General features: G+C 42.3%; 1 protein-coding gene across 3 annotated transcripts in view; it reads right to left on the bottom strand.

Annotated features, from left to right (window-relative positions):
* gucy1a2 (guanylate cyclase 1, soluble, alpha 2) overlaps positions 1-26,681 on the bottom strand; it is a 257,007-nt gene that overhangs the window by 58,675 nt on the left and 171,651 nt on the right. For all 3 annotated transcript variants that reach the window (XM_041198479.1, XM_041198480.1, XM_041198481.1), the window contains exon 5: positions 1,390-1,875. In XM_041198479.1, coding sequence (XP_041054413.1) covers positions 1,390-1,875 — 486 coding nt within the window. The remainder of the gene's footprint in view (positions 1-1,389; positions 1,876-26,681) is intronic.

Below are 26,681 nucleotides of genomic sequence, written 5' to 3'. Positions count from 1 at the left end.
AGGCTGTGTTCCTCAGCAGCAGAGTCCCAGGGACACTATAGAACCACTGAAAAAATCCAAAATATAAGGTGCTCAGTCAATAATCTGTGATACATTCCATCAAATCTCTTAAAATAGGGGCGTGCTCAACTGAGATCACGCACACCTTTAATAACCTTAATAATCCGAAATTGTAGGAAGGTTATTTTGGTCAGGGAACCAACTCTGAGCTGCACCCAAAGAATTACCCGAACAATTATATTGCCATTTAATTTTAAGGATTTGACAGTGATCTGGCTTTAACTAATGTTTGGTTGCCAAAAAAAAGATGAAATATAATTTCATATACAGGGTGCAGCTGGTAACCTGACAGTAATTTTTACTGAATTTAAAACATTGATTTTATGTGGATTTGAAGGATTCACCTGAAGCTTCAAATAACCCTGTGCTAACATCTTCCAAAACCTACACAAAATGAAAATGAAAAATTTCAAGATTACTGTGAGTAAGTCACATTAGGTGAGATCATCAAAAGCATTCTGAATATTTTGAAATGAAGGCAGGTTTTTCTCTCATTGCCTCTGGGGGTAAAGGATCACTTAGGCACAACACGTAGAGGAAAATCAGACAGGGAGGATTGCATGCGTATAATAGAACCTAACCAAATTTAAATTAACAGAAAGAAAATCAGGTAGTCTTGGTTACAGGTGAGTGGCATACTTGCCCAATTTCCCTCATAGGCTGTATTCAGGTGATATTTTAAACACAAACACAAGAGGAGATAGGTTCCATAACTTTTTTGAATATTTTGGTGCAATTTATTATTTCATCCAAACAACAGATTATAATAAACTTTAAGAGAGTAGATTTTATAAATTTGCAGTCCCAGCTTAGAGCTGTGCGTACCAGGAACACATATCAACATTTTGGTATGGAGGCCAATGGACCCCTCAAATTTTCTGTCTATTAATTATTATGAATTGAAAATAAAGTGGGGCTTGTTGATCCCTCAAACCAGATGCCCATCCTGTGCCCACAGCATGCGATAGAGAGCAAATTCATAAAATCTATCCTTAGAAATAAAAAAGAGAGGAGTAAAACTGCAAATTATATCTGAAATAAAACAAAAAATGCTGAAATTATGCAACAAATCTAAAGGTGGAAAGTGAAAAGAGAGCTTTCTATTTTGATTTGAGTTTTTTGTTCAGTCAGAATTCTGTGCCTGAAGTATTAACCTACCTTTTCTCTTGAAACATTGCAAGCACTTTCATTTCAGACTTTTGACAACTTTACTACAAGTCCGATCAATTATTAACTCCACAGCTCTTTTTTTTTAATTAAATGGCCTATTGTGTCATTCAATCTTCAGGTAGCGGTGACTATCTTAATATCAGTGGTTTGTGCATTTACCTTATATACATCCAGGATTCCACATTGGTAGTCAAACCGGGTATACAGTTCATTCAGCATGCTAATCACTTGCATTGGGGTGCATTGTGCACAAATGGCTGTGAAGCCAACAATGTCAGAGAAAAGCATGGTAACGTCATCAAATTTCCTCGCCTGCACTGATTTTCCCTGCCAAAGCTGTTGGGCGACATCACCCGGGAAGATTGAATAAAGTAAGTCCACTGTCTTTTTCTTCTCTTCCTCTAAGGCTTGGTGTGCATTTTCAAGGGTTGCTTTCAGTTTGTCCATGCGTTTTTTCAGACCATCCTGGGCCTTAGCCTGTTCACCTACCAAAATAACATCACGAGTTGCATCATGGATGGGTATGTCTGAAAGATGTAAACCTCGTCCCATTAACTCCTCCAGTTTGTCAACACATGGTGAGCCCAGGAAAAGAACAGAGTTTGATTCAGGTACATGAATCATTTGTCCCTTAATCTCCATCACCTAAGAAGGAAGGTAAAAGGTTTTATTAACAGTTCACACAATAATCCACAAACATCTTCTCTAATCACAAATCAATTAAAGCAACAATAAAACAAGCAAATAATGCACTATGCCATTTAGTTTTGTGACTGGTTTAAGGGGCTTGAAGAGCACAATGCAGACATATTTGCATGATCTCTGATCTCTGCTGTACCTAGGAAAACCAGATATTCCACCAGGTTCAAAATTAAATGCTTATATAGCAGTGTAATGACTTGGCAAACTGAACAGGTTTCAACAAGAAACAGATAAACTTTATTATAGAGAGCTTTTCAGATGATATATGCTTGATCAGACACTCATCATGAAACCCCACCACCCACAACACCCCCCCTCCAGATTACTGTCACTTGGGGCTCATCAGTCAAAGCCTCCAAGAATATCACGTGACTCCTAATGGACAGCAAGAGAGGCTACACCTTCAGTTACTATATTTCCTCCCCCTTTAGATCTTTACAGTTTCTATTTACAGAGAACATTTGAATATCGAACAGCATATACATATATACAACTTCAAATGATTAAAGATTAAGTCTCTGAGGTGCTTTTCTTATTCGTTTAGAGCAGCATTGCTCTACCATTTCAGATTCTGCCACAAGATTGACATGATCAGCAATGGCAGCACAAGATACATTATTAGAAAGTGGCGGTTCGGGGTTAGGCAACTCTACAGAGACATTGGGCATGTCTATTCTAGGTCGATTTTTCACCTCAGGGATTGATGGTTCGATGTTAATCACAGGTGGAATATTTGGTTGTTGGAATGTCTCTCTAACGTGGAACATGGTCCACGTGTTTTCGAACAATCCTGCCTTCCCCTTCCGTCTAGAAGGGAAAGGGACCAGCCTCTGAGACAATGGTTCCAGGAACCCAATAAAGTTCACTTCCAAAATTCCGCACAAATAATGTGTCTCCTACAGTGAATGTGTGAGCTTTGCTATCGATATCGTGATTCAATTTTTGATCACACTGATTCCTCTCTACCTTCCCCTCTAAGTTTGGAAACATTAGACTTAACCTTAACGTAGGCAGAGTTTCATCAATAATTCAGATGGTGTTGAACCCGTAGTCGAATGAGGCATTGTTCAATAACTGAGTAGAAAGTGGGAAAAGCCTTCGGAAAACCGCTTCATTCCAGATTTGAAAGTTTGTACAGCTCTGCCAGCTAAACCATTTGATAAGGGATGGTATGGGGCTGTTTTAATATGTCTGATTCCATTTAAATTCATGAATCTCTGAAACTCTGTACTGGTAAAGACTGTACAATTAACAGAAACAATGATTTCGGACAGACCATGTATGCTAAAACAATGACACAGCTTCTCGATAGTTGCACTCAATGTTGGTGATCTGACCTCGTACACATCCATCCATTTAGAATGTGCATCTACGATCAACAAAAATATGGTATCTAAGAATGGTCCTACATAATCAAGATGTAATCTAAATCAGGGTCAACCAGGCCACTCCCATGGATGCAGTGGAGCTGAAACAGGCAACTTCTGTTGTTGCTGGCAATGGAGACAGTGCTTGACCATGCTTTCACTGGTAATGCCTGGCCGCCAGGCATAGCTTCATGCAGCATTTTCCTCTTTGATATGCCTAGATGCGCCCTGTGAATCTCTGTCAAGATTAGTTCTCTTCCTTGCAAAGGGACAACAATAGAGTTATAGAGTCATAGAGGTCAACATCACAGAAAAAGGCCCTTCGGCCCATCGAGCCTGTGCCAATCAAATGAGTATCTAATTATTCTAATCCCATTTTCCAGCACTAGGCCCATAGCCTTGTATGCCATGGCATCGCACATGCACATCCAAATACTTCCTAAATGTTATGAGGGTTTCTGCCTCTACCACCCTTTCAGACAGTGAGTTCCAGATTCACACCACCCTCTGGGTAAAAAAATTCTCCCTCACATCCTCTCTAAACCTCCTGCCCCTTACCTTAAATCTATGCCCCCGGTTATTGATCCCTCCACTACCCTATCTATGCCCTTCATAATTTTACACACCTCAATCGTGTCCCCCCTCAATCTCCTCTGCTCAAGGGAAAATAACCCCAGTCTATCCAATCTCTACTCATAACTAAAACTCTCCAGCCCAGACAACATCCTGGTAAATCTCCTCTGCACTCTCTCTAGTGCAATCACATCCTTCCTATAATGTGCACACAATACTCTAGCTGTGGCCTAACCAGCATTTTATATAGTACCAGCATAACCTCCCTGCTTTTATATTCTATGCCTCAGCTAATAAAGGCAAGTATCCCATATGCCTTCTTAACCACCTTGCCTACTTGTCTAGCTACCTTAAGGGACCAGTGGACATGCACACCAAGGTCCCTCTGATCCTCGGTACTTCCCAGGGTCCTACCATTCATCGTGTATTCCTGTGCCTTGTTTGTTCTGCCCAAATGCATCACCTCACACTTATCTGGATTAAATTCCATTTGCCACCTATCAGCCCATCTGACCAGCACATCCATATCCTCCTGTAATCTAAGGCTATCCTCTTCACTATTTACTATGCCACCAACTTTTGATCCCCACAACAAAATTCCATCTTGACAACTTAACCCTGTTTTTTGGGCAAAGAATGGTCTCATCTCTTCAGATACAGGTGAATCTGACCACCCTTGCAAAACAAGGTCTCTGACATTCGACAAAATTGGACCTCTGTTCATCCAATTTCTAATTTGCTTCACACACACAGGCGATGAATCCAAGAAATTCAGTATTAGCACAACTCCTTGTGGCACTGGAGCATGGTAAGGGGAGACAACTGAGTGCATCCGCATTTGCAATATGCAAGCCAGGATGGTGCATAGAGGTATACTCATACGCAGATAAAATCAAAGCCCAACATTGTATTCTTGTTGATGCTATTGGCAGAGTGGCCTTATCACTGAATAAATCCATTAATGGTTTATGGTATACTTGCAGCATCTAATGCTTTTCATTCTAGCTCCTCGAGCTCTAGTGTCAGGTGAGCCTTTTCTAATTTGATCTGTCTTTTCTTTTTCTGTTTGCCACAGAGTTTTGCCTTGTCCTTCTATTTGATTTCACAGTCGGCCAAGTTTCTCTCTGGTGAAATCTTAACTTGGTTCAGTTCAGTAGTCGAGCTACCCATGGCTTCATTATCCAACTGCATCTTGGAAAGTTCTACCACTTTTCCTTCTAATGCTTCTTTTGTTTCAGTCAACTGATTCTTGAGCTCTTCAGTCTCTTTCTTGTATCTCTTGGCTTCCTCCTGGAATATTGAACATGGTTGAGTCTTCACTGCCAACTGTTCCTTCATTTTGTTCAGAGTGGCACTAAATTCACTTTGTCTCTCCATGATTTTCCAGAGGAACCAACTCTGACCTGAGAGATCCTTGCAGCATGTGAAGGTCCTTTAATTCTTCTAACACATCCAAAAATACACTGTTGTGTTTCCTTAACAGTTCAGGAAATCCTCTGTTTTCAGATGGAATATCTCAGACCAGTCAAGCTTGATTTTCTGTAACCAGTCTTGGCCCAGAAGACTAGATCCTTCTCTTGTCACTATTATTGCTGGAAGCTGAGCTGTCTGTTGCCTATAAGACACTGGTACTGTGGCAATGCCCTTTACCTGTATGGATTCTCCAGTGTATGTCTTCAATTGAGCCATTGTTCACTCCAGATTCAGTGGCTGGGTACCTTTAGTTAGGTATTTAAATGTGTACTTTCCCACCACTATGGTTGAGGCTCCGGTATCTACCTCCATTATTAGGCTTCCCATTAACTTGGATTGTGACAGTGATAGGTTCAGTTTTTACAGCGGTGACGTTATACAGGAATATAGATGTGAATATTGGGAGTTTCAGGTTCTGCTGTACTTTTCAATTCAGTCATGTTGGTTTGCTGCTTTATGGGCTGTTTTGACTTTGCCCTGCATTGTTTTACTACACTACCTTTCTTATGGCAGTAATGGCATTCTGCCTCCTTGAATCTGCAGGTGCCCAGTCCGTGGTCACCCCCACATCTTTAACAAATTAACCTTGGAGTCGCTGCTGAAGTGTTTCTACAGGCCTTTCGTTTTTCTAACAACTGACATTGCCTCTCACTTCACTGCAGTGTCTGTGGTTTTCGTGCCAAGCCTGGCGGTAGGTTCCCACCCCACATGTAGAACAGCGCTGTGTTACGTGTGTTACAAAGCCTGTGAGTCTCTGGCAGCATTTTCCATGGTGAGTGATATTTCCAGGACGTGCTTCAAATCGATGGCGACCTTTGCGAGTAAACGGCGCTGCATGGTGTCGTCATGAACTCTACAAACTAATCGGTCCTGCAGCATATCATTTAGAGTGTCCCCGAAGTTGCAGTGTTCTGTCAACTGCTTCACCTTCAATGCATAGGTTGCGATGGACTCTCCTGGGGCACTAGCTCCAGAATTAAACTTAAACTGCGGCATTATTATGGATGGCTTCGGCTGGAAAAGTATTTTCATGAGGTCCGCTAATTCATTAAAGGGCTTGGAATTGAGCACATCCTGGGCCAGCAGGCTGCCAATGAGATTGTATGTCTTGCTACCACACACTCAAAAGGATTGCTTTCTGTTCTTCCTCTGCAGTAATTTTGTTCACTACGAAATAAAAGCCAAGGCCCCCTACATACTAGCTCCTGTCTTCCATAGCTGCATCGTGAGGATCGATTCTGCAAAGAGTGATATGACTGGTGAGTAATCTTTACTTTTTTCTTAAGATTCGATGCACTCACATTAACAAGGCGAGGTGCAGTGTCAGAGCTATCCCATCATTGTCACCAAATGTAATGGCTTGTAGGCCAGACAGGTTTCAACAAGAAACAGATAACCTTTATCTCAGAGAGCTTTTCAGATGCCACATGCTTGATCAGGACCTTCACCAGGAAGCCCTGCCCCCCTGGATTATCCGTGCTTAGGACTCATTGGTCGGAGTCTCCAAGAACGTCATGTAACCCCCTAATAGATAGCAGGAGAGGCTATACTTTGTTACGACAAGCAGCATTGTCTTTCTTTATTTAGATGATCTCCAATACAAAAAAATAAACTTGATGAGACCTTTTAACATACCTAACATTTATATAAAAGCCAAAAATTCAAATATTAATTTGATTGCTTCAAAGTTGTCTCATAGAAATGCAAATTGTTCGATTCCATATGTGCATAAGTCAAATAATTTTACAACAGCGCCAGTTTAGACTAAATGAACTTAATATTCTACTGGGTCATTTGTCCCATGGTGCATTGCTGAGTCGCTACTTCTGCCTGCCAATCCCCTCTAGTGCTGACATAATTCATCAGGGGGGTTTTGTTAAAATTACCCCAGGGTCAACTCATTTAACTACCCCTTGGTGCTGGCTGAATGCAACGCCCATGTAACATGGAAGAATGGTACAGGAGGATTTGGAAATTGTCATATTGCAGCTTTTAGAAGTTTTGAATGTTTAAAGATACACAGCAGGAGTTTGGAGAATTGTACAACAGCATACATTCATATGGTTTGAAACACCATGTAGATCGACAGGTAGCTGTAATAGGTGTATTGTGTGAGATTTTATGGAGCTTGTAAAGCATATTTACAAATGGAGTCAAACAAGGAAACAGGATATTGGAATTGACAAAAGGGCAGACCATTTTAATGAAATCGATCTACAGATACTTCTAGAGCAAAAGCAACAAATAGAGGGCCTGCTTGGTGCTGATTGCAGGTAACCTCAGAAAAAATCTTGCATGTCTTTAGAGGAAGCTGTCAGTGATATTCAACATCAACTCTTTCATCCTCTAATATTGCAGACCAGTGCCAGGGAAAAAAAAAATCACTGACTTGATAAGCTGCCAGACCAGTCAATCTCCCTTTTAAGTTTTAGGTACCAAGGGCACCAACGCATAGCTCACTCCCTAAAATGTATAAGTCAACCTTCAGGCTAAATTATAGCCAGCAGCTTCACTGACTCTTTATCTGAAAAAATGTGTTTCAATTTCCCTAACATGTAGAAACTTTAAATCTCTTTCTTTACTTTAGCAGGGTGAGACAATCAATAACCTCAGCTGCCTGGTGCTGTCATGAAATATTTATTAGTTAGGTGAAATATAGATAATAGGTAGAATTTATACATAATTGGGATATTATACTTTAGAATTGAATAAATGTTTATCTTTGTTAGACAGGCCAACAGAGCTTACCCAGAAGCCTTTGCACACGCATGCACACACACAGACATCGTACCAGATGGAACTTATCCAATGGGGGTGGAATTTTTTAAAAACCTTTCCATATAACCATCCTGGTATAGGTTTTTTAAAAAGGTCACAAAGGACACAGATACCACAGCCTGGGAGCATCCCATGAAAAATAGAATTTTTAAATTGTTTATTCCACATTCTAAATGATTTTTCTTTTAAGACAAGAAATGTTAAAAGGGTATCAAAGTACCACAGTCAACTTTGTCTGCAAAAGGGCGCACTGATATGTTTTTATTTTAAAAAGGATTCATTATATATTGGCTCTAGATGGTACAGAACATCCCTTAAGTAATTACCAATTAATTTAAACCATTAATCAACTTAATTGGAATATTGCACATCACTCTTACAAGATTCAACTTTTGCTGAACTGAAAATAAGAGAAAGGTTTTGACCTTTTGATGACCTCATCACGGACAAAAGAATCTTAAACTGACCATGCAATAAAATTTAAAGTTTAAACCATTTTTTATAAAATACAAATTATAAAGTAAGAAACAAGTAAAAGTCAATATAGACATTGCCACTGGAAGATATTATAAATAGTTATTGACCAGATAAACGTTCACATTGTACACATAATAAAGCAATCCTCAACAATTAAATCATATCAATAATATGATATAGCCTTATAAAAAGGGGAAGGATTCACACAAAGAGGCAACGCCCACAGCTGCTAAGGATGATGTAATTCAATTCAATAGACTATAAGATAGAGGCCTTTAGTCAGTTAAGACAGAGGTGTTGAACAGACCCTTTAGGTCAATGCTTCTCAGGCTACTGAAGAGCTGGACATTTTAAAGTGAGCTACAGCTCTGGAGTGTCCAGCTTATCAGATAGCTAAAACCCTTGGGGATTTAAGTTAACACTTTGTTTTAAATATTTGATGGATATTCCATGACATCTTAGTCTGTAGCATAGCAAGAGTCTTTTTTAATACTGGATTCTATATTTGAGCAAAGTTTGTTTTCCATCTTTCTACAATGTTTACCATTGCAATGTACTTATCCACTTGAAGTGTATTGCAAGTTACAGTTCTTTAATAAATTTGTAAATAAGTTAGTAAAGTATAACGTCTCATGTAGTACTTTGTATGCAGCTTTAAGAACCCCTCTCTTGTACAGTACATCTTTATCAGCCATGATTGAATGGTGGAGCAGACTTGATGGGCTGAATGGCCTAATTTCTGCTCCTATGTCTTATGGTCTTAGCAGGATTTTTAACCTTTGAGAAATTGGGTGAACAAATTGTCTATGTAACTTCTGATTCTTATCACCTGATACCATTAATACTCGTCTAACATTCTGATGAGAATCGTCAAGTTTTGTTAAGGAGCTACAATAATTTCCTGACTGGGTAAACTGCAGCTCAACTGACTTTCCAAAAATAACTGCTTTATTTTGCTCCATGTCAAGTTTCATTTGTGCCTTTTTCATTGAACATGGGTATCTCACTAGAGACTAAATCAGTACTCATAAAATGGCTCACTCCAGCTATTTTATATGGAATAACATCCCCCTGTTGTGGCCTCAAACTGTGCCATCGTCAAACCTAAAGCAAGTAGTTTTTTTACATTCCTTAATGTTGCATCAGTTAACTACATAATAACATTTTAACTAACCTGACCCACATACTGTTGAAGTAAAAACACTATCCAGTACGCACAGATAAGGAATTCATAACTAACATTCATCGCAGGAGTAAAGCTCCTTGTGACTGGTATAATTAGATCTGATTCATCATTATTTTCATCCTTTTCTTCAGAATTCTCTTTGGCCTGTGTCATTTTAAGGACCTTGCCTCTTCGTTTTGAGAAGCTCACTGCATAATGATGCAGTCATAACTGAAGCAGCTTTTATCTATGCCTTGAGCATTCCTGAGTTTCATTTGTCCATCATCATTGTTCCAGCATTGTCTTCTGCTGTAACTGCCCGATCTGCTCAAAGGTGCTTTCATCCTCATTCTGCCCACCCTCAATCCTTCCATTGTATTGACACCTGCATCCGGATTATTTTGAAAGCTGACAATCATTGAGTCTTCTGTTCTTTGTGGCCCTACAGAACATTTCATCTGTTCCATGACCCCTGAAGGACTGTTCCCCAAGGAATTTTTTTTTAAGGCAGCAGATGTTTGATCCTTTTCTCTGCAAACTGAAAACCAGTTAGAATCAGTAGCCTGTCCGTATGAGACACCTTAGCGCAATCCAGTAACATAAGCACTAGTACCAATCAAGGGATCTAAAAATTGTACATTATCTACCTTTTTATGCAATCTGTAAAAGTCCATGATATATTCTTCCATTGAAAAACTATCTGTTTTCTCTATCAAAGTCTTATTATGCCTTATAGGCATTTAATAGATCTTCTTCCTTGTAAATTTGATCTAGGATCTTTAATATAATGTCCAAACCTTCACTGTCATCCAACTAATGGGCAACCACCTCACAAAATAATGTATTTCTGATTTCACATCTTGTAGGGAGCGATAATGCCCAGGTAATACCTTGTTTTCTCTTTGGTAGGGCCATAACCTATGTCAACATATTCACTTCATCCTTCCACTGGTATTCTAGTTCACATTCTGAGAACTTTGAAGGATAATCATATCCTAACTATTTACACTTGCTTTCTGCCATTTTCCGCAATGGCCACTAGGACTTTAGTTTTATGTCTGATTTTTTTCTCCCTAATTTCCAATTTTCACCTTTAGGCTACCATTCTCTGCTATCATCTTGTATTCCAGAAAGCCTGATGGTGAAATACAGAACTGAAACCAATGTTTACACAAGTTTATAAGCTTTTATTTACACAATAAAAATTTGCATCTCAAAATCTAACCACAACAGTTTGTCTGCTCCTATTTATATTCTTTTTAAAGAATCACTAAATATGAAAAATCTACTTTGGCTGTTCATTTTTGTTTTCTACTGGGAAAAGCAGTTCCGGACTGCTAGCCCAGGGACAGTGTTCAGTTGCCCGATTCCAGAACGGAACACAAGTGAATACCCAGTTAATACCCACCACCTGTGTTCAATTGAATTCAATTAATATACAATTAATAGCCTGGGCCATAGCTCTGATGGAAAGCCTCCCTAATTAAGCAATAGATGAAATAGTCCAGTTTGAGCTTGGCCTAAATAGCCAAGTGGTTATGGTACTGGGCTTGTAACCCCAAAATCAAGAATTCAAATCTCCCAATGGCAAATTATGAAACAATGTAATTTCATCTGAATAGGAACAGATGGAAACATGTTTGGCTTGGCCTAAATAGCCAAGTGGTTATGATACTGGGTTTGTAACCCCAAGATCAAGAGATCAAGAGTTCAAATCTCACAATGGCAAACTATGAATCAAGAATTCAAATCTCACAATGACAAACTATGATGCTTGTCCTGGTGAAGTCTTAATGCTTGGCCTAAATAGCCAAGTGGTTATGGTACTGGGTTTGTAACCCCAAGATCAAGAGTTCAAATCTCACAATGGCAAACAATGTAACTTCATCTGAAACAGATGGAAACAGGTTTGTACTTGAAAGAGTTACATAAACGCCCCTCCGTCCTTTTCAGTGGTTGACAGAGAGGAGGGCTGTGGCTGCAGGGGTGACCAGGATCGGGGACATGCTGGGTGGTGGAGGACTGGGCTGGATGCTCCCGCAGGAGTTGGTGCGACGCGTGTCTGTGAGTGTCCAGGTCGCAGCCGATGCCATCCAAGACCTGAGAACGGTCGTGCTCGGACACGATGTTATTTTGGGTCTTGAGGTGGCCCAGGTGCGCGGTGATCTTCCGTCTGAGCGTTCCCCTGTTCAGACAGAATTCCACATTGGCCCCAAGCCCCGAACCCTACCTCGGGTGCTGGTGCCCCGCAATATGAGCTGCCTCGGGGACATGCCCTCCGTGCCTTTTGGCACGGCAAAGAGGGGCTTTTCGTACGGACTGCTTCTGCACACCTTCCATTTTCTCGCCCTTGTCCGTCGACCGGACACTCCCTAGCGTGCCTTGTTGCCGTCCGGCGGCAGAGGCCCCCGATGGGAGGCCCTCTACGGAGGTGTCCTCCCCCTTTCTATCGGGGACCTGGATTGGAGGGTGTTGCATGCAGCAGTCCCTTATAATAAGAGGATGCATAGGTTCATGGACTCTCAGGACACGTGCCCTTTTTGTGGTCTTCTGGAGTCCGTGGACCATGTATACGTAGGGTGTTGTAGGCTGCACTCCCTTTTTAGTTAGTTGAAAAACCTTTTATTGATGTTTTCTTTGCACTTCAGCCCCACGCTCCTGATCTATGGGCACCCGGTGCGGAAGGGGGTCGGGAAGGAGGAGGACCTCCTCGTGAACCTGCTCCTGGGCCTGGCCAAGTTGGCCATTAACAGGTCCAGGCAGCTGGCGATCAACGGGGGAGTCCCACCCGATTGTTTGTCCCTCTTCTGTGGCTACGTTCGCTGCCGGATGTCCCTGGAGAAGGAGCACGCGGTGTCTGCTGGCACTCTCGAGGCCTTCCGTGCTCGGTGGGCACCGCGGGGACTGGGGTGTTTTGTTGACCCCTTTAATCACATTTTGATTTAAAGTTTGTAAGTTTCCTTTAAACTTTGTTTCTTGGTTTTACAGCTGACCTGAATTAGGGGCTGTGCCTGATTTATCCTAATTTTGTTGATTTGGTTTTTCATTTAAAAGATTATCAAGAGTTCAAATCTCACAATGGCAAACTATGAAACAATGTAACTTCATCTGAAACAGATGGAAACGGGTTTATACTCGAAAGAGTTACATAAACGCCCCTCCGTCCTTTTCAGTGGTTGGCAGAGAGGAGGGCTGTGGCCGCAGGGGTGACCAGGATCGGGGACGTGCTGGGTGGCGGAGGACTGGGCTGGATGCTCCTGCAGGAGTTGGTGCAACGCGCGTCTGTGAGTGTCCAGGTCGCAGCCAATGCCATCCAAGACCTGAGAATGGTCGTGCTCGGACACGACGTTATTTTGGGTCTTGAGGTGGCCCAGGTGCGCGGTGGTCTTCCGTCTGAACGTTCCCCTGTTCGGACAGAATTCCACATTGGCCCCAAGCCCTGAACCCTCCCTCGGGTGCTGGTGCCTCAGGGACATGCCCTCTGTGCCTTTTGGCACGGCAAAGAGGGGCTTTTTGTACGGACTGCTGCTGCACACCTTCCATTTTCTCGCCCTTGTCCGTCGCCCGGACACGCCCTGGCGTGCCTTGTTGCCGTCCGGCGGCGGAGGCCCCCGATGGGAGGCCCTCTACGGAGGTGTCCTCCCCCTTTCTATCGGGGACCTGGGTTGGAGGGTGTTGCATGCAGCAGTCCCCTATAATAAAAGGATGCATAGGTTCACGGACTCTCAGGACACGTGCCCTTTTTGCGGTCTTGTGGAGTCCGTGGACCATGTATACATAGAGTGTTGTAGGCTGCACTCCCTTTTTAGTTATTTGAAAAACCTTTTATTGATGTTTTCTTTGCACTTCAGCCCCACGCTCCTGATCTATGGGCACCCAGTGCGGAAGGGGGTCGGGAAGGAGGAGGACCTCCTCGTGAACCTGCTCCTGGGCCTGGCCAAGTTGGCCATTAACAGGTCCAGGCAGCGGGCGATCGACGGGGGAGTCCCGCCCTATTGTTTGTCGCTCTTCCGCGGTTACGTTCGCTGCTGGATGTCCCTGGAAAGGGAGCACGCGGTGTCTGCTGGCACTCTCGAGGCCTTCCGTGCTCGGTGGGCACCGCGGGGACTGGGGTGTTTTGTTGACCCCTTTAATCACATTTTGATTTAAAGTTTGTAAGGTTCCTTTAAACTTTGTCCTTGGTTTTACAGCTGACCTGAATTAGGGGCTGTGCCTGATTTATCCCAATTTTGTTGATTTGGTTTTCATTTAAAAGATTATCAAGAGTTCAAATCTCATCAAGAGTTCCAATCTCACAATGGCAAACTATGAAACAACGTAACTTCATCTGAAACAGATGGAAAGGGTTTGTACTTGAAAGAGTTTCAGGTTAGTGGGTACACGGCTAGACAGCCACATGACAACTCTACGGAGAAGAACACAAATTCTAGGGTCCAGACCCTTCACTCTCTCCATAACTAATAAGGGATTATGCTCATTGTTATAAAATCAGCTAAATTCAAAAATCTATCACATCAACAGGACAGAAGAACAGCAAGGAAAAAGATTCTACATTATCAACTAGAACGATGGTAATGAAGAGGTGAGGACCAAGTTACACAGAAGACTGTAGAACATGATCCTACCCAGTATTTCTCTGCCCCAAACCTTTCAATTAAATCCTCTGCATCATTTGTTTTTTCACCTTCAGTCAGCAGCTCAAATACACCACTTGCGGGCAATTAGATAATGCTAGAATCATAGATGATACTGCACAAAAGGAGGTAATTTGGCCCATTAAGCCTGTGGTGTCACTTTTAAAGAACCATCAAATTAGCCCATTCCCTTGCCCCTTCCCCAAACCTCTGTCAATGAATGCACCAAGAAGTGCATTCCAGTTCATAACAGCTCGCAATTAAAAAATGCTTTCCACATGTCACCTCTGATTTGTTTGAAAATAACCTTAACCCTGTGAACTCTACCTACCAACTATTCTGCCACTGGGAACAGCTTTTCCTTATTTACTCTATCAAAACCCTTCAAGATTTTCGACGCCTCTATTAAATCTCTTAACCTTCTCTCCTCTAAAGAGAACAATCAAAGTTTTTTTCTATTCTATACACTGAAGTATTTCGTCCCTGGTACCAATCCAGTAAATCACCTTTGCACCTTCTCAAAGGCCTTGCCATCCTTCCTAAAATGTAATGCCCAAAATTGGTAATCCAGCTGGAAATTTCCTGATTCGGCAGAACCACCTCTATACACAACTCTGGCTCAGGGAGATAGGGGCAAGGTCAAGACCAGCCCACTGACCCTGGAAGCAAACGGGAGGTGGTCACGGAGGCAGGTGAGTGTCAAAGTGGGCTGGTTAGAAGGCCATCTTGGTTCTCTGGGACTTTGTCCCAGTTGTTTTAAAAGCTGTTAGGCCCTCTAGCCCTCACCCCTCAGATCCCAACCCACTCCCCATGCCCCTTCCCTGCCCTCCATGGCCTTTCCATGCCCCAATGCCTTTCCATGCCCATCCAGTATGCACTATGTACAGGACAAATGAGCTATAAAGTGACAATGGCAAGTCTTGTAATGCTGAAAAAAACACCCATTCCGAAATCTGCTTTGAAAAAAATCTGCTGTTCTTACAACCCTAAATAAGTGTCAATCAGTCAGAGCTATTCATAGCATCAATAACAAATTCCCTCACTTCATGCCTTTTAATCTTGTCTAAGTAAACATGCAGGCAGTGACAAATCAGAACAAAGAAATAGTTACTTATTATAACCTCATAAAGATGTTAATCAATCATGGCAAACACTCTACTTCCACCTGTCAAAACAGAACCCTCCTGAAATAATCCATTTGAATCTTGGAGCTCAGCAAAACATTCAGAATAAGGCCATCTGGGAGTTGTATCAGCAGAGACAGATGGCCAGACATCTGTTTCTCAAAATGGGCTCAATGGGGGGATTTTATGGCTACTGCTGGGCATGTTTGAGGCGGCAGGACACATAAAGTAGGACAGGTGGCTTGCCCACTCTATACCTGCCCACCCTGAACTGTCCTGCATAATGCAGCAGGCAGGTAAGGCATCAGCCAGCCCGCCATTCCTCAGATCTATTGTAGCCATTAACTGGCCACAATACTGGCCAATTAAGGATCAGTTAAGAAGCCTCCACCAACATAATACAGTGGGTGGTAGAGGGCGGAGGAAAAAGGTCAGTGTACTTTTTCACCAATTTTGATGAAAAGGTAGCAAGGGAAGGAGGAGTACCTCCTTTGGGGGTGCCCCTTTGTGCCTCCTCCACTGCCTTCCAAACCTCTCACCCCTCCACCCCCCACTCCCACCCAGGATCCCTGATCTCTCCCCACCCAAAAACCCCAACTTACTTTAGTCCAACATCCATGGATTTTGGCAGGAGTCCGGCAGAACCCACGAAAAATGGCATGGAGTCAATTGCACCCTTTCTCTACCAATTTTGGGATATTCTGGTTGTATTGTAAGGGTGAAACATTTGTCTGGCCCTTAGAAGGCCAATGGCATCAGGTGAGTCAGGGCAGGGGGCAGGGTGGAGTGTATTACCACTATTCCAAGCGAGATGAAGCATACTGGCCTCCAAAATGCTGGAAACTTTCAGTAAGTCAGGCAGTCTTTTAGAAAATGAAAATTCAGTTTAATGTTTCATGCTGATGAGCTTTGGTCAAAAACTTGACAAAAGGTCATCAACATGAACCTCCAACTCCCCACTGATGCTATATAACTTGTTGATTGTTTCCAGCATTTTCTGTTTATTCTGAAAATGCTTCACACATGCAGCATCTTTGCAGCTTACTGTTCAAGCAATTTTTCTCACACAGTTCTGGTAAAGTATGTGACATGGAGTAGGACCTGGTTCTTAGCTTAGCTCTATGGCAATAGGTAAAAGATTTGTTAATTAATTAATGAGCAGGGTAATTAACTTCAGTGTGCAATTCCTAAACAATAGAACAAAATGTTCTTATAGTTGAGGAGCTTTGTGTAGTAGAAACAAAAGAACTTAACATAAGAACATAAAAAAAGACCAGTGTATCGAGCTTTCTCCATCCAGTTGATGGTGTACCATTGCACACCATTCATCAAGCACCACTGTATCCTGGAGAAAATAAAAGTTAAAGAGAAAACATACTCCAAATTCTGTAAAATACTCGGAATTCCTTTCAAAGTCCCAAGAATTTAAGCAAGTTTGAAGACACCATGATTGTCCAGCATTCATCACAATTTCAACTGTTTAGTAATCTACCTTCTATTGCTAGAAATTTATTTTTTTCTCCATTTTGTTCTTCAAATTCACTTAAAAGGAGTGCAACAACTCCAGCTTCCAAAGCTTATGTGGAGAATGAGAAGGAAAGCATTCCTGTTTTACAAAGAATAACTTACAGTAGAAGGTGAGTATGAATTTCATGTATCTTGATTTGAAATGTTTAGAAGGAATAGATTAAATACACTGATGGGATAACAGTTTTGCTATCAAAGGAAGACTTGAAAGTTATTGGAAGGGGAGATGAAAAATGCTTTGGACGTAGGATGAAAGTCACTAACACAAGGGGAAAGGGATTAATCATTGATACTTACAAAGACTATAAAGCAAATAGAAGAAACTAATGTGGAATTATCTGAATAAACAAAAATGCATCAGTGAGGAGACTGCTAATTCTGGCAGATTTTCATTACTCTGAATTAAAATGAAAAGGAAAAATGAATCATTCAACTAAGAAAGGCTTAACCTAATATCAACAGGCAGCCTGAAATGATTGAAAATTTAGAGGTAGGACAAAAAGTTAAAAATAATAACCAAAATATGTTTAGATTTAGAGGTAGAAATAGGTATGCATTGGCCCCTTTTTGAGTGTTAAAGGAGTACAAAGTATACCAGTTTAGTAGTGGGAAGCCTGCACCCAATCTACACCGAAATTGCTAAATTCGTGGAACACATTGTTTATGCATTTCAAATGAACACCTAAAATAGTATCAGACCCCTTCAATATATAATTTAGCAGCCTAGTGCCTGTTAAATTCATCAGCAATGAGCAGGGAAGGCAATATGCCTACCTCATTGCCCTGTTCAGAACCACATGGCTTCCAATGAAAATAAGGGCCTGGATTTTCGGTACCGAGGTGGGTGCGCAGAGCTGAGAAATTTTGTTGCGGCTGCCTCAGGAAGAACTTCCCCAAATGGCAAGATCTTTGTTCCGGGGTTGGGGTGGTAGGTGCTGGATGGAGCCAGGCCCAATGCCCCTGAACACGATTCAGAGGCAGCCAGATGGGCTGTCAAGTGTTGAGGTAGACTGTTTAAAAGACCCACCTTGGTTCTCTGGGACTTCATGTATCTTGATTTGAAATGTTTAGAAAGAATAGATTAAATATAGTGATAGGATGTATAGCTTTGCTATCAAAGGAGGACTTGAAAGTTATTGCAAGGGGAGATGAAAAATGCTTTGGATGTAGGATGAAAGTCAGTAACACAAGGGGAAAGGGATTAATCATTGATACTTACAAAGACTATCAGGCAAATGTTTTCTGAAACATTAGGCACTTTAGTCCTCACTCCTCGCCGCAGCCCCCCACCACCCCCCCCACCCCCCTTGCTTATACATGCCAACTCATGTCCCATGGCCCCTTATAGGCCCAATCCAATTTAGTACCATTTCATGCCAACTCATGCCGCCCACCCATTCTTGACCATGTTAACCCTTTGCAGATTATGTGATGTTAAAAGCTCACAATAACCTGGCCAAGTGAAATAAGTACTCTAAACATAAAAATCTAAGAATTTAAGCCAGCATACTTTAACCACCATGGGAAGACCTCAGGAGCCATGCTGAGATGAAATAAAATAAAATTCTAAATATCTATTATAGACTTCACTATATTAAAAAAATTCTCATTCATGAAAGCCCATTCAATTTAAATTCATTTAAATTTCATTCATTTAAATCTTCTTAAGTACTTAAACCCTTACGAAAAAAACAAACTTTTGTGTTTAATATCCCACATCAAAAAACAGCTAATCTTTTAATAATCTTTTTGATCTGTCAATCAAACATTGAACTTACAGCACTCCATTATGATAATGGTAGGTTATATAAAGCATCAAGCATTAATAAAGATAGCATTTAGGGTTATATCAACAATGAGCTATTGAAACTGCTAGAACAAGTTTTACTTCTCACAGACACAGGCGGGCGGTTTTCAACTCTTAAAGGGCTGGGGAATTAAGTAACTTGACAGCTTGACAGTCCTACAGACCTTATCCACCCTTCAAGAGCATTGACATCTACTCTAAAAATTGATAACTCCACACAGTGGGATAAAGCTATTGGTCCAGCAAAAATGGAGTCTGTTTGAACTCACCCATAATGTCCAGAATGGGACCCATGCAATCTGAGAGCAGCTGTCAATTTAATGAGCCAGAGGAAAGGATGAGGCCAACAGAGGAGCAGAGTAGTGAGAAAGGACAAAGTCAAGAAAGGAATAGAGCAGAAAAAAATGAGTTTGAGAGAGGTGGGGAGCAGTGAGAAAGGAAGGATGAGATCGAGAGAGGAGAGGAGCAGTGAGGAAGGTTGAGATTGAGAGGGGGACATGATGGCATAGTGGTATTGTCCTTGGGCTAGTAATCCAGGGTAATGTGTTGGGGACATGGGTTCAAATCCTGCATGGCAGAATTCAATAAAAATCTGGAATTAAAAGTCTAACGATGACTATGTTAAAAACCCATCTGGTTTACTAATGTCCTTCAGGGAAGGAAATCTGCTGTCCTTACCTGGTCTGGCCTACATGTGACATCAGACCCACAGCAATGACTCCTAAATGCCTTCTGGAATGGCCTAGCAAACAACTCAATTCTTTCAAACCTCTACAAAGTATCCAGAAAGGAATAAAACTGGACAGACCACCTGGCATCGACCTAGGCACCGGAAACAACAATGGCAAACTCAGACCTGTTGACCTTGCAAAGTCCTCCTTACTAACATCTGGGGGCTTGTGCCAAAATTGGGAGAGCTGTCTCACAGATTAGTCAAGCAACAGCCTGACATAGTCTTGCTCACAGAATCATATCTTACAGGTCATGTCCCAGACATGACCATCACCATCCCTGGGTATGGGCTGTCCCACTGGCAGGACAGACCGAGCATGGTATACAGTCAGGATGGAGTTGCCCTGGGCATCCTCAACATCAACTCTAGACCCCATGAAGCCTCTTGGCACCAGATCAAACATGGGCAAGGAAACCTCCTGCTGATTACCACATACCGCCCTCCCTCAGCCGATGAATCAGAGCTCCTCCATGTTAAACACAACTTGGCAGCAACACTGAGGGTGGCAAGGGCACAAAATGTACTCTGGATGGGAGACTTCAATGTTGATCACCAAGAGTGGCTCGGTAGCACCACCACTGACCAAGCTGGCCGAGCCCTAAAGGGCATAGCTGCTGGACGTGTCTGCAGCAGGTGTTGAGGGAACCAACGAGAGGGAGAAACACACTTGAACTCATCCTCACCAACCTGCCTGTTGCACTGCATCTGTGCATGACAGCATTGGTAGGAGTGACCTCCGCATGGTCCTTGTGGAGGTGAAGATTGTGGAAACCCTCCATCATGTTGTGTGGCACTACCACATTGCTTAATGGGATAGATTTCAAACAGATCCAGCAACTCAAGACTGGGCATCCACAACGTGGGCCATCAGCAGCAGCAACAGAAATCTGTAACCTCATGGCAGGGCATTTCCCTCACTCTACCATTATCATCCCGCCAGGGGATCAAACCTGGTACAATGAAGACTGCAAGATGGCATGCCAGGAACAGCACCAGGCATACCTAAAGATGAGATGTCAACCTGGTGAAGCTATAACACAGGACTACTTGTGTGCCAAACAGCAAAAGCAGCAAGTGATAGACAGCTAAGCAATCCCACAACCAATGGATCAGATCTAAGCTCTGCAGTCCTGCCACATCCAATCATGAATGGTTGTAGACAATTAAACTAATCACTGGAGGAGGAGGCTCCACAAATATCCCCATCCTCAGTGATGGAGGAACCCAACGCATCAGTGCAAAAGATAAGGCTGAAGCATTCGCAACAATCTTCAGCCAGAAGTGCTGCGCAGATGGTACATCTTGACCTCCTCCAGAGGTACCAAGCATCACAGATGCCAGTCTTCAGCCAATTCATTTCACTCCACGTGATATCAAGGAATGGCTGAAGGCACAGGATAGTGCAAAGGCTATGGGCCCTGACAATATTCTGACAACAGTATTAAAGACTTGTGCCCCTAGCCAAGTTGTTTCAGTACAACACTGGCATCTACCCGACTATGTGGAAAATGGCTCAGGTGTGCCCAGTACACAAAATGTAGGACAAATCCAACTGAGTCAATTACGGCCCCATCAGTCTACTCTCGATCATCAGCAAAGCAGTGGAAGGGGTCATCCACAGCGATATCAAGCGGCACTTGTTTAGCAATAACCTACTCACTGACACCCAGTTTGGGTTCTGCCAGGGCCACTCAGCTCCTGACCTCATTACAACCTTGATTCAAACATGGACAGAAGAGCTGAACACCCGAGGTGAGGTGAGAGTGACTGCCCTTAACATCAAGGTAGCATTTGGCTGAATGTGACATCAAGGAACCCTAGCAAAACTGGAGTCAAAGGGAATCAGGGGGAAAACTCTCTGCTGGTTGGAGTCATACCTAGCACAACCATGGTTATGGTTATTGGAGGTCAGTCATCTCAGCTCCGGGACATCACCGCAGGAGTTCCTCAGCGTAGTGTCCTTGGCCCAGCCATCCTCAGCTGCTTCATCAATTACCTTCCTTCCATTATAAGGTCAGAAGTGGGGATATTCGCTGATGATTGCACAATGTTCAGCATCATTCATGACTCCTCAGATACTGAAGCAGTCCTTGTCCAAATGGAGCAAGAGCTGAACAATATCCAGGCTTGGGCTGACAAGTAACATTCGCGCCACACAAGGGTCAGGCAATGACCATCTCCAACAAGAGAGCATCTAACCATTGCCCCATGACGTTCAATGGCATTACCATCACTGAATCCCCCACTATCAACTTTCTGGGGGTTACTATTGACCAGAAACTAAACTGGGCTAGCCATATAAATATTGTGTCTACAAGAGCAGGTCAGAGACCAGGAATTCTGCAATGGGTAACTCACCCCGTGACTCCCCAAAGCCTGTCTACCATCTACTAGACACAAGTCAGGAATGTGATGGAATACTCCCCACTTGCCTGGATGAGTGCTGCTCCCACAACACTCAAGAGGCTTGGCACCGTCCAGGACAAAGCAGCCCAGTCAATTGGCAACAAATCCACAATCATTCACTCCCTCCACCACAATGCACAGTAGCAGCAGTGTGTACCATCTACAAGATGCACTGCAGGAATTCACCAAGGCTCCTTAAACAACACCTTCCAAACCCACGACAACTGCCATCTAGAAGGACGAGGGCAGCAAATAGACGGTAACACCACCATCTGGAAGTTCACCTCCAAGTCATTCACCATCCTGACTTGGAAATATATCACCATTCCTTCACTGTCACTGGGTCAAAATCCTGGAACTCCCTTCCTAACAGCACTGTGGGTGTACCTACACCACATGGACTGCAGCAATTCAAGAAGGCAGCTTATCACCACCTTCTCAAGGGCAACTAGGTATGTGCAATAAATGCTGGCCCAGCCAGCGAAGCCCACATCCCGTGAATGAATTTAAAAAAAGAGATGAGAGTGGAGCTGAGAGAAACGGCGAGGTCGAGAAAGAAGAGGAGCAGTGAGATAGGATGAGGTCAAAAGAGGAGAGGGACAGTGAGAAAGGGCAAGGTCGAGAAAGGAGAAGGGCAGTGAGAAAGGACGAGATCGGGGGAGGAGAAGAGCAGTGAGAAAGGATGAGGTCGAGCGAGGAGTAAGTGGTGCCAAGGGAGCTGTGATGCAGCGGATCTGGCAGCAAGTGTGGTGAGGGTGGTACTGAGGAGAACAAAGCCAGGATTGCTCGGAAGTCAGGGGAATTTGGGTCTTGTGTCGGGGGTGAGTGAAGCTAGGGGTGCTAGATTGAGGTGAATGAGAGTAGCAAGAGGGAGAGAAAGTGCCTAGGGTGTCAGGATGGGTGCCAGGATGAGCAAATCAAGAGTGCCAGAATGCTGGTTGGGGAGCTGAGGTCTGCCAGGGTGCGACTTGGTAACAGAGCCAAAGATGCCACAGGAGAGGGAATGTTTTCATACTTCTGTTGATTTAAAGGGCTATGCTCCTGAGCAGGCTTTATGCCTACTAGGAGCTGCTCTAAATAAATCGAAGTAAACACTGGGATGTGTGCAGGGCAATCAGCCCAAGTTTTTACACTGACAGGTACCAGCAGGTCCACCAGTGTGGGCTCCCCACAGAGTCCATTCAGGCACACCATAGTGTCTGGATCTGAGCATAAATGGGCTCCTCAGAGGCTGTGGAGCCATGCGATCCTCAATGGCAGCAAGCTTCTCATCATTCACCACTACTGGGGTTGCAAGATCCGGGTTTATATGTTTCAATGAGATTACTTCTCATTCTTTAAAATTCCAGACAGCATATGTCCATTCTACTCAATCTCTCCTCATAGGAAAAAACTCTCATCCCAGTAGTCAGTCAAGTGAACCTTTATCGCACCCCCTCTAAGCGAACTAGATCTGTCCTTAGGTACAGAGACAAAATCTGTGTACAGTACTCCAGATGTGGACACACTAAAGCTTTGTACGATTGCAGCAAGACTTCCTTACTCTTGTACTCCAACCCACTTGCAAAGAACCCAATATACCATTCACCTTCTTAATTGCTTGCTGTACCTGCACATTCTTTTTCTGCGTTTCTTGTACAAGGACACTCAAATACTTCTGAACAATGTTTGAAAGTTCATCACCATTTTAAAAATATCCTCTTTCTCTATTTTCCTCTCAAAATGACTAACCTCACATTTCTCCAAATTAAATTCCTCTGTCACTTTCTTGCCCATTCACATAATCTTTCCATATCCCTATATATATTCTTTTTGTCCTCCTCCCAGCTTTGAATCATCAGCAAACCTGGAAAAATCACACTTGATTTCTTAATATAAGTCATTAATGAAGATTTTAAATAGCTGAGGCACCAGCAATGCTCTTTGCTGCATGCCGCTCTTAACAACCTGCCCCTTAAAACAACCCATTTATTCCTACTCTGTTTAATTTCTTTAACCAAGATATTACCTATGAGCCTTTATCTTGTGCAGCAACCTTTCATATGATACCTTAACAAATGCCTTATGAAAATCCAAACATCCCACATCCACTGATTCCCATTTATCCAGCCCGCTGGCTAGATCCTCAAAAAAACCCAGGCAGATGGCTGCAAAGATAATGGATGTATTAGTTTTGATCATCCAGAATTTCCAAGGTGCTAGAATGGTCCCAAAAATATCAGAAGGTTGCAAATGTAACACCGCTTTTCTAGAAAATATGGCGAGAGGAAACAGAACTATAGGCTTGTTAGCCTGACATCAGTAATAAGGAAAATCCCAGAATCCATTATTAAGGATGTGATAACAGGGCATGTAGAAAATCATAACATGAGCCAATATAGATTTATGAAAGGGAAATCATGTTTGACAAAGCTGTGAGATTGTTCTGAGAATGTAACTAGTAGGGCAGATGAGGAGAAACCAGTGGATGTAGTATATTTGAATTTTCAGAAAACATTTGATAAGGTGCCACACAGAGGTTATTACATAAAATTAGGACTCAACAGATAAAGGTATAATATATTAGCACAAACTGAACATTGTTTCAACTCTCTGATTTCTGTCCATTAACCAAACGTTAATGTCAGTTTGGCACTTATGGAGATCCACAAGGATTAGTGCTTGGACCCTAGCTGTTTACAACCTATACAGGTGCATCTAGGTTTTCTGGTAATATGAAGTTAGGTGGAAAAGTAAGCTGTGAGGATGAGACAGAGGCTGCAAGAGGATTTAAACAGGTTAACCTGAGTGGGCAAGAACATGACTGATGGAACTTAATAATGAGAAGTGTGAAGTTATCATCTTTATAGGAAAAATAGAAAAGTAGAATCATTATTAAGTAGCGAGAAGTTGGGGACAGGCAAGTAGTTGGTGGGAAGGCCACCAGCTGGATTTTACATGCCCCCTCCCCTGCCTTCAAACCCGCTGGCAGGGGAAAGTAACATCCAACCCTAGGCTCAACAGTCTCAGAATAAGGGGTTAACCACTTAGGATAGAGATGAGGAGAATTGTTTCACTCAGAGGGTTGTGAACCTTTGGGATTCTCTACTGCTGTGGATGTTCAGTCGTTGAGTCTATTCATCTCAGAGACTGACAGAATTTTGGATACTAAGGGCATCAAATAATATTGGGATAGTGCAAGAAGATATAGCTGAGGCAGAAGATCAGCCATGACCTTATTGAATGGTGGAACAGGTTCAAGGGGCAGAATGGCCTACACCTACTCCTATTTTTTATGGTCCTATCCAAAGTGCAAAATGCAATAATTATTTAACTGTACTTTTAGAAGATTTCACACTACTGCTTGACTTAAGAATATAAAACATCATCCAAGGAAAGACTGTTCCTGTATTGCCAAACATTGCAATTTGCAAAAGGCCTCTTGTTTTGGGGTCCTAGTGAGACAGTATAGATGATGTCACCCAAATTCTTTTAGTTTAGCTTCAATGCTGCCCAAAGTCTTCTATCTGGAAGCTGTATGAAGAGTCCAACACTGTGTTTGGCAATACTTTTATTCAGTCCAGTAAGCCCACTCCTGCTCCTTTCACATGACATGTACAACCTCTTTATTCCAGCTTCCACAATTCATTGAATTTCAGCCTGAGGAAGGATCCTATTGAAATTTCATCTTAAATCAATGCCAAAGTTAAATCAAGAAAATCCTCCAAAATGTATATCCTGGTGCTACTTCCTACATTATCCATCTTTAACCAGTAGTCAAGCAGCAGCTTGAGAACCACCTCATTGCACAAAACATTTGATTATCTTTATTTTAATTATCTTTATAATCCTCAATTGCATTCTGAACCATGTATTTATTCAGCTCTTTTCTAAGGGTATTAATCACACAACCTTGACTTGTAACATAGAAAAGAATTGTTCCTGCAAGAGAATAGTGTGCTTTATTAGAACAGGACTCTTTAGTAACCAGTTCACATAGGCTTTTTAATTTCCTGCTCGGACATCATACAAATTAAAGTAATTAATTCTGCAGCAATACTATCTCGCTTATCTTTGTTTTGTGCACCAACTCATACCCAATCAGTAAAGTCAATTTATCACTCTCTTCAAAGCCTACAGCCCATAAAAACACCGATAAGCTCCAAAATGCATCAAATGAATTCCAGTGTTCTATAGGGAAAACACAATGAAGTACATTAGATTTTGATCAACAAAGGGAATAACATTTTTAAATTTTCTAAGCATCAGGTTCTTTAGAAAATTGTAACACTGATAAAATTATCTGCATCATAGTTATTGATGAGACCATAAAAATATGCTACATACCTGGTAAATATTATGCATTTATTGACACCTAAACCCACATTGATTGAGTTTTCCCAGCTTTCATTTCCCTAGTTTTCTCTTCCACCTTTCACCCTCTGGGCCACTCGCACCCTGAAAAAGTGGGATGATTTGGCCTCAGACTTTTCCACAAACAGTAATAATGACACTCTATCCAGCCGCAAGTAAGAAGTAAGGCTCAAGCAAAAGCAAACAGGCCATGTCAGATCACCTCTCTCCCCTAACCCCCTTTTCACCCAGTCCAGACATTTAAGTGACCCAGAAGGGGCAAACAAGAAGAAAGCGTAATAAATAAAGACTAGAGAAGTAAACAACTCCACAACTGCTGTCTTTGAATCTTT

Source organism: Carcharodon carcharias, chromosome 11, assembly GCF_017639515.1.
Source record: "Carcharodon carcharias isolate sCarCar2 chromosome 11, sCarCar2.pri, whole genome shotgun sequence".
Taxonomy (NCBI): Eukaryota; Metazoa; Chordata; class Chondrichthyes; order Lamniformes; family Lamnidae; genus Carcharodon; species Carcharodon carcharias.
This window is presented reverse-complemented; position numbering and strand designations above follow the sequence as displayed.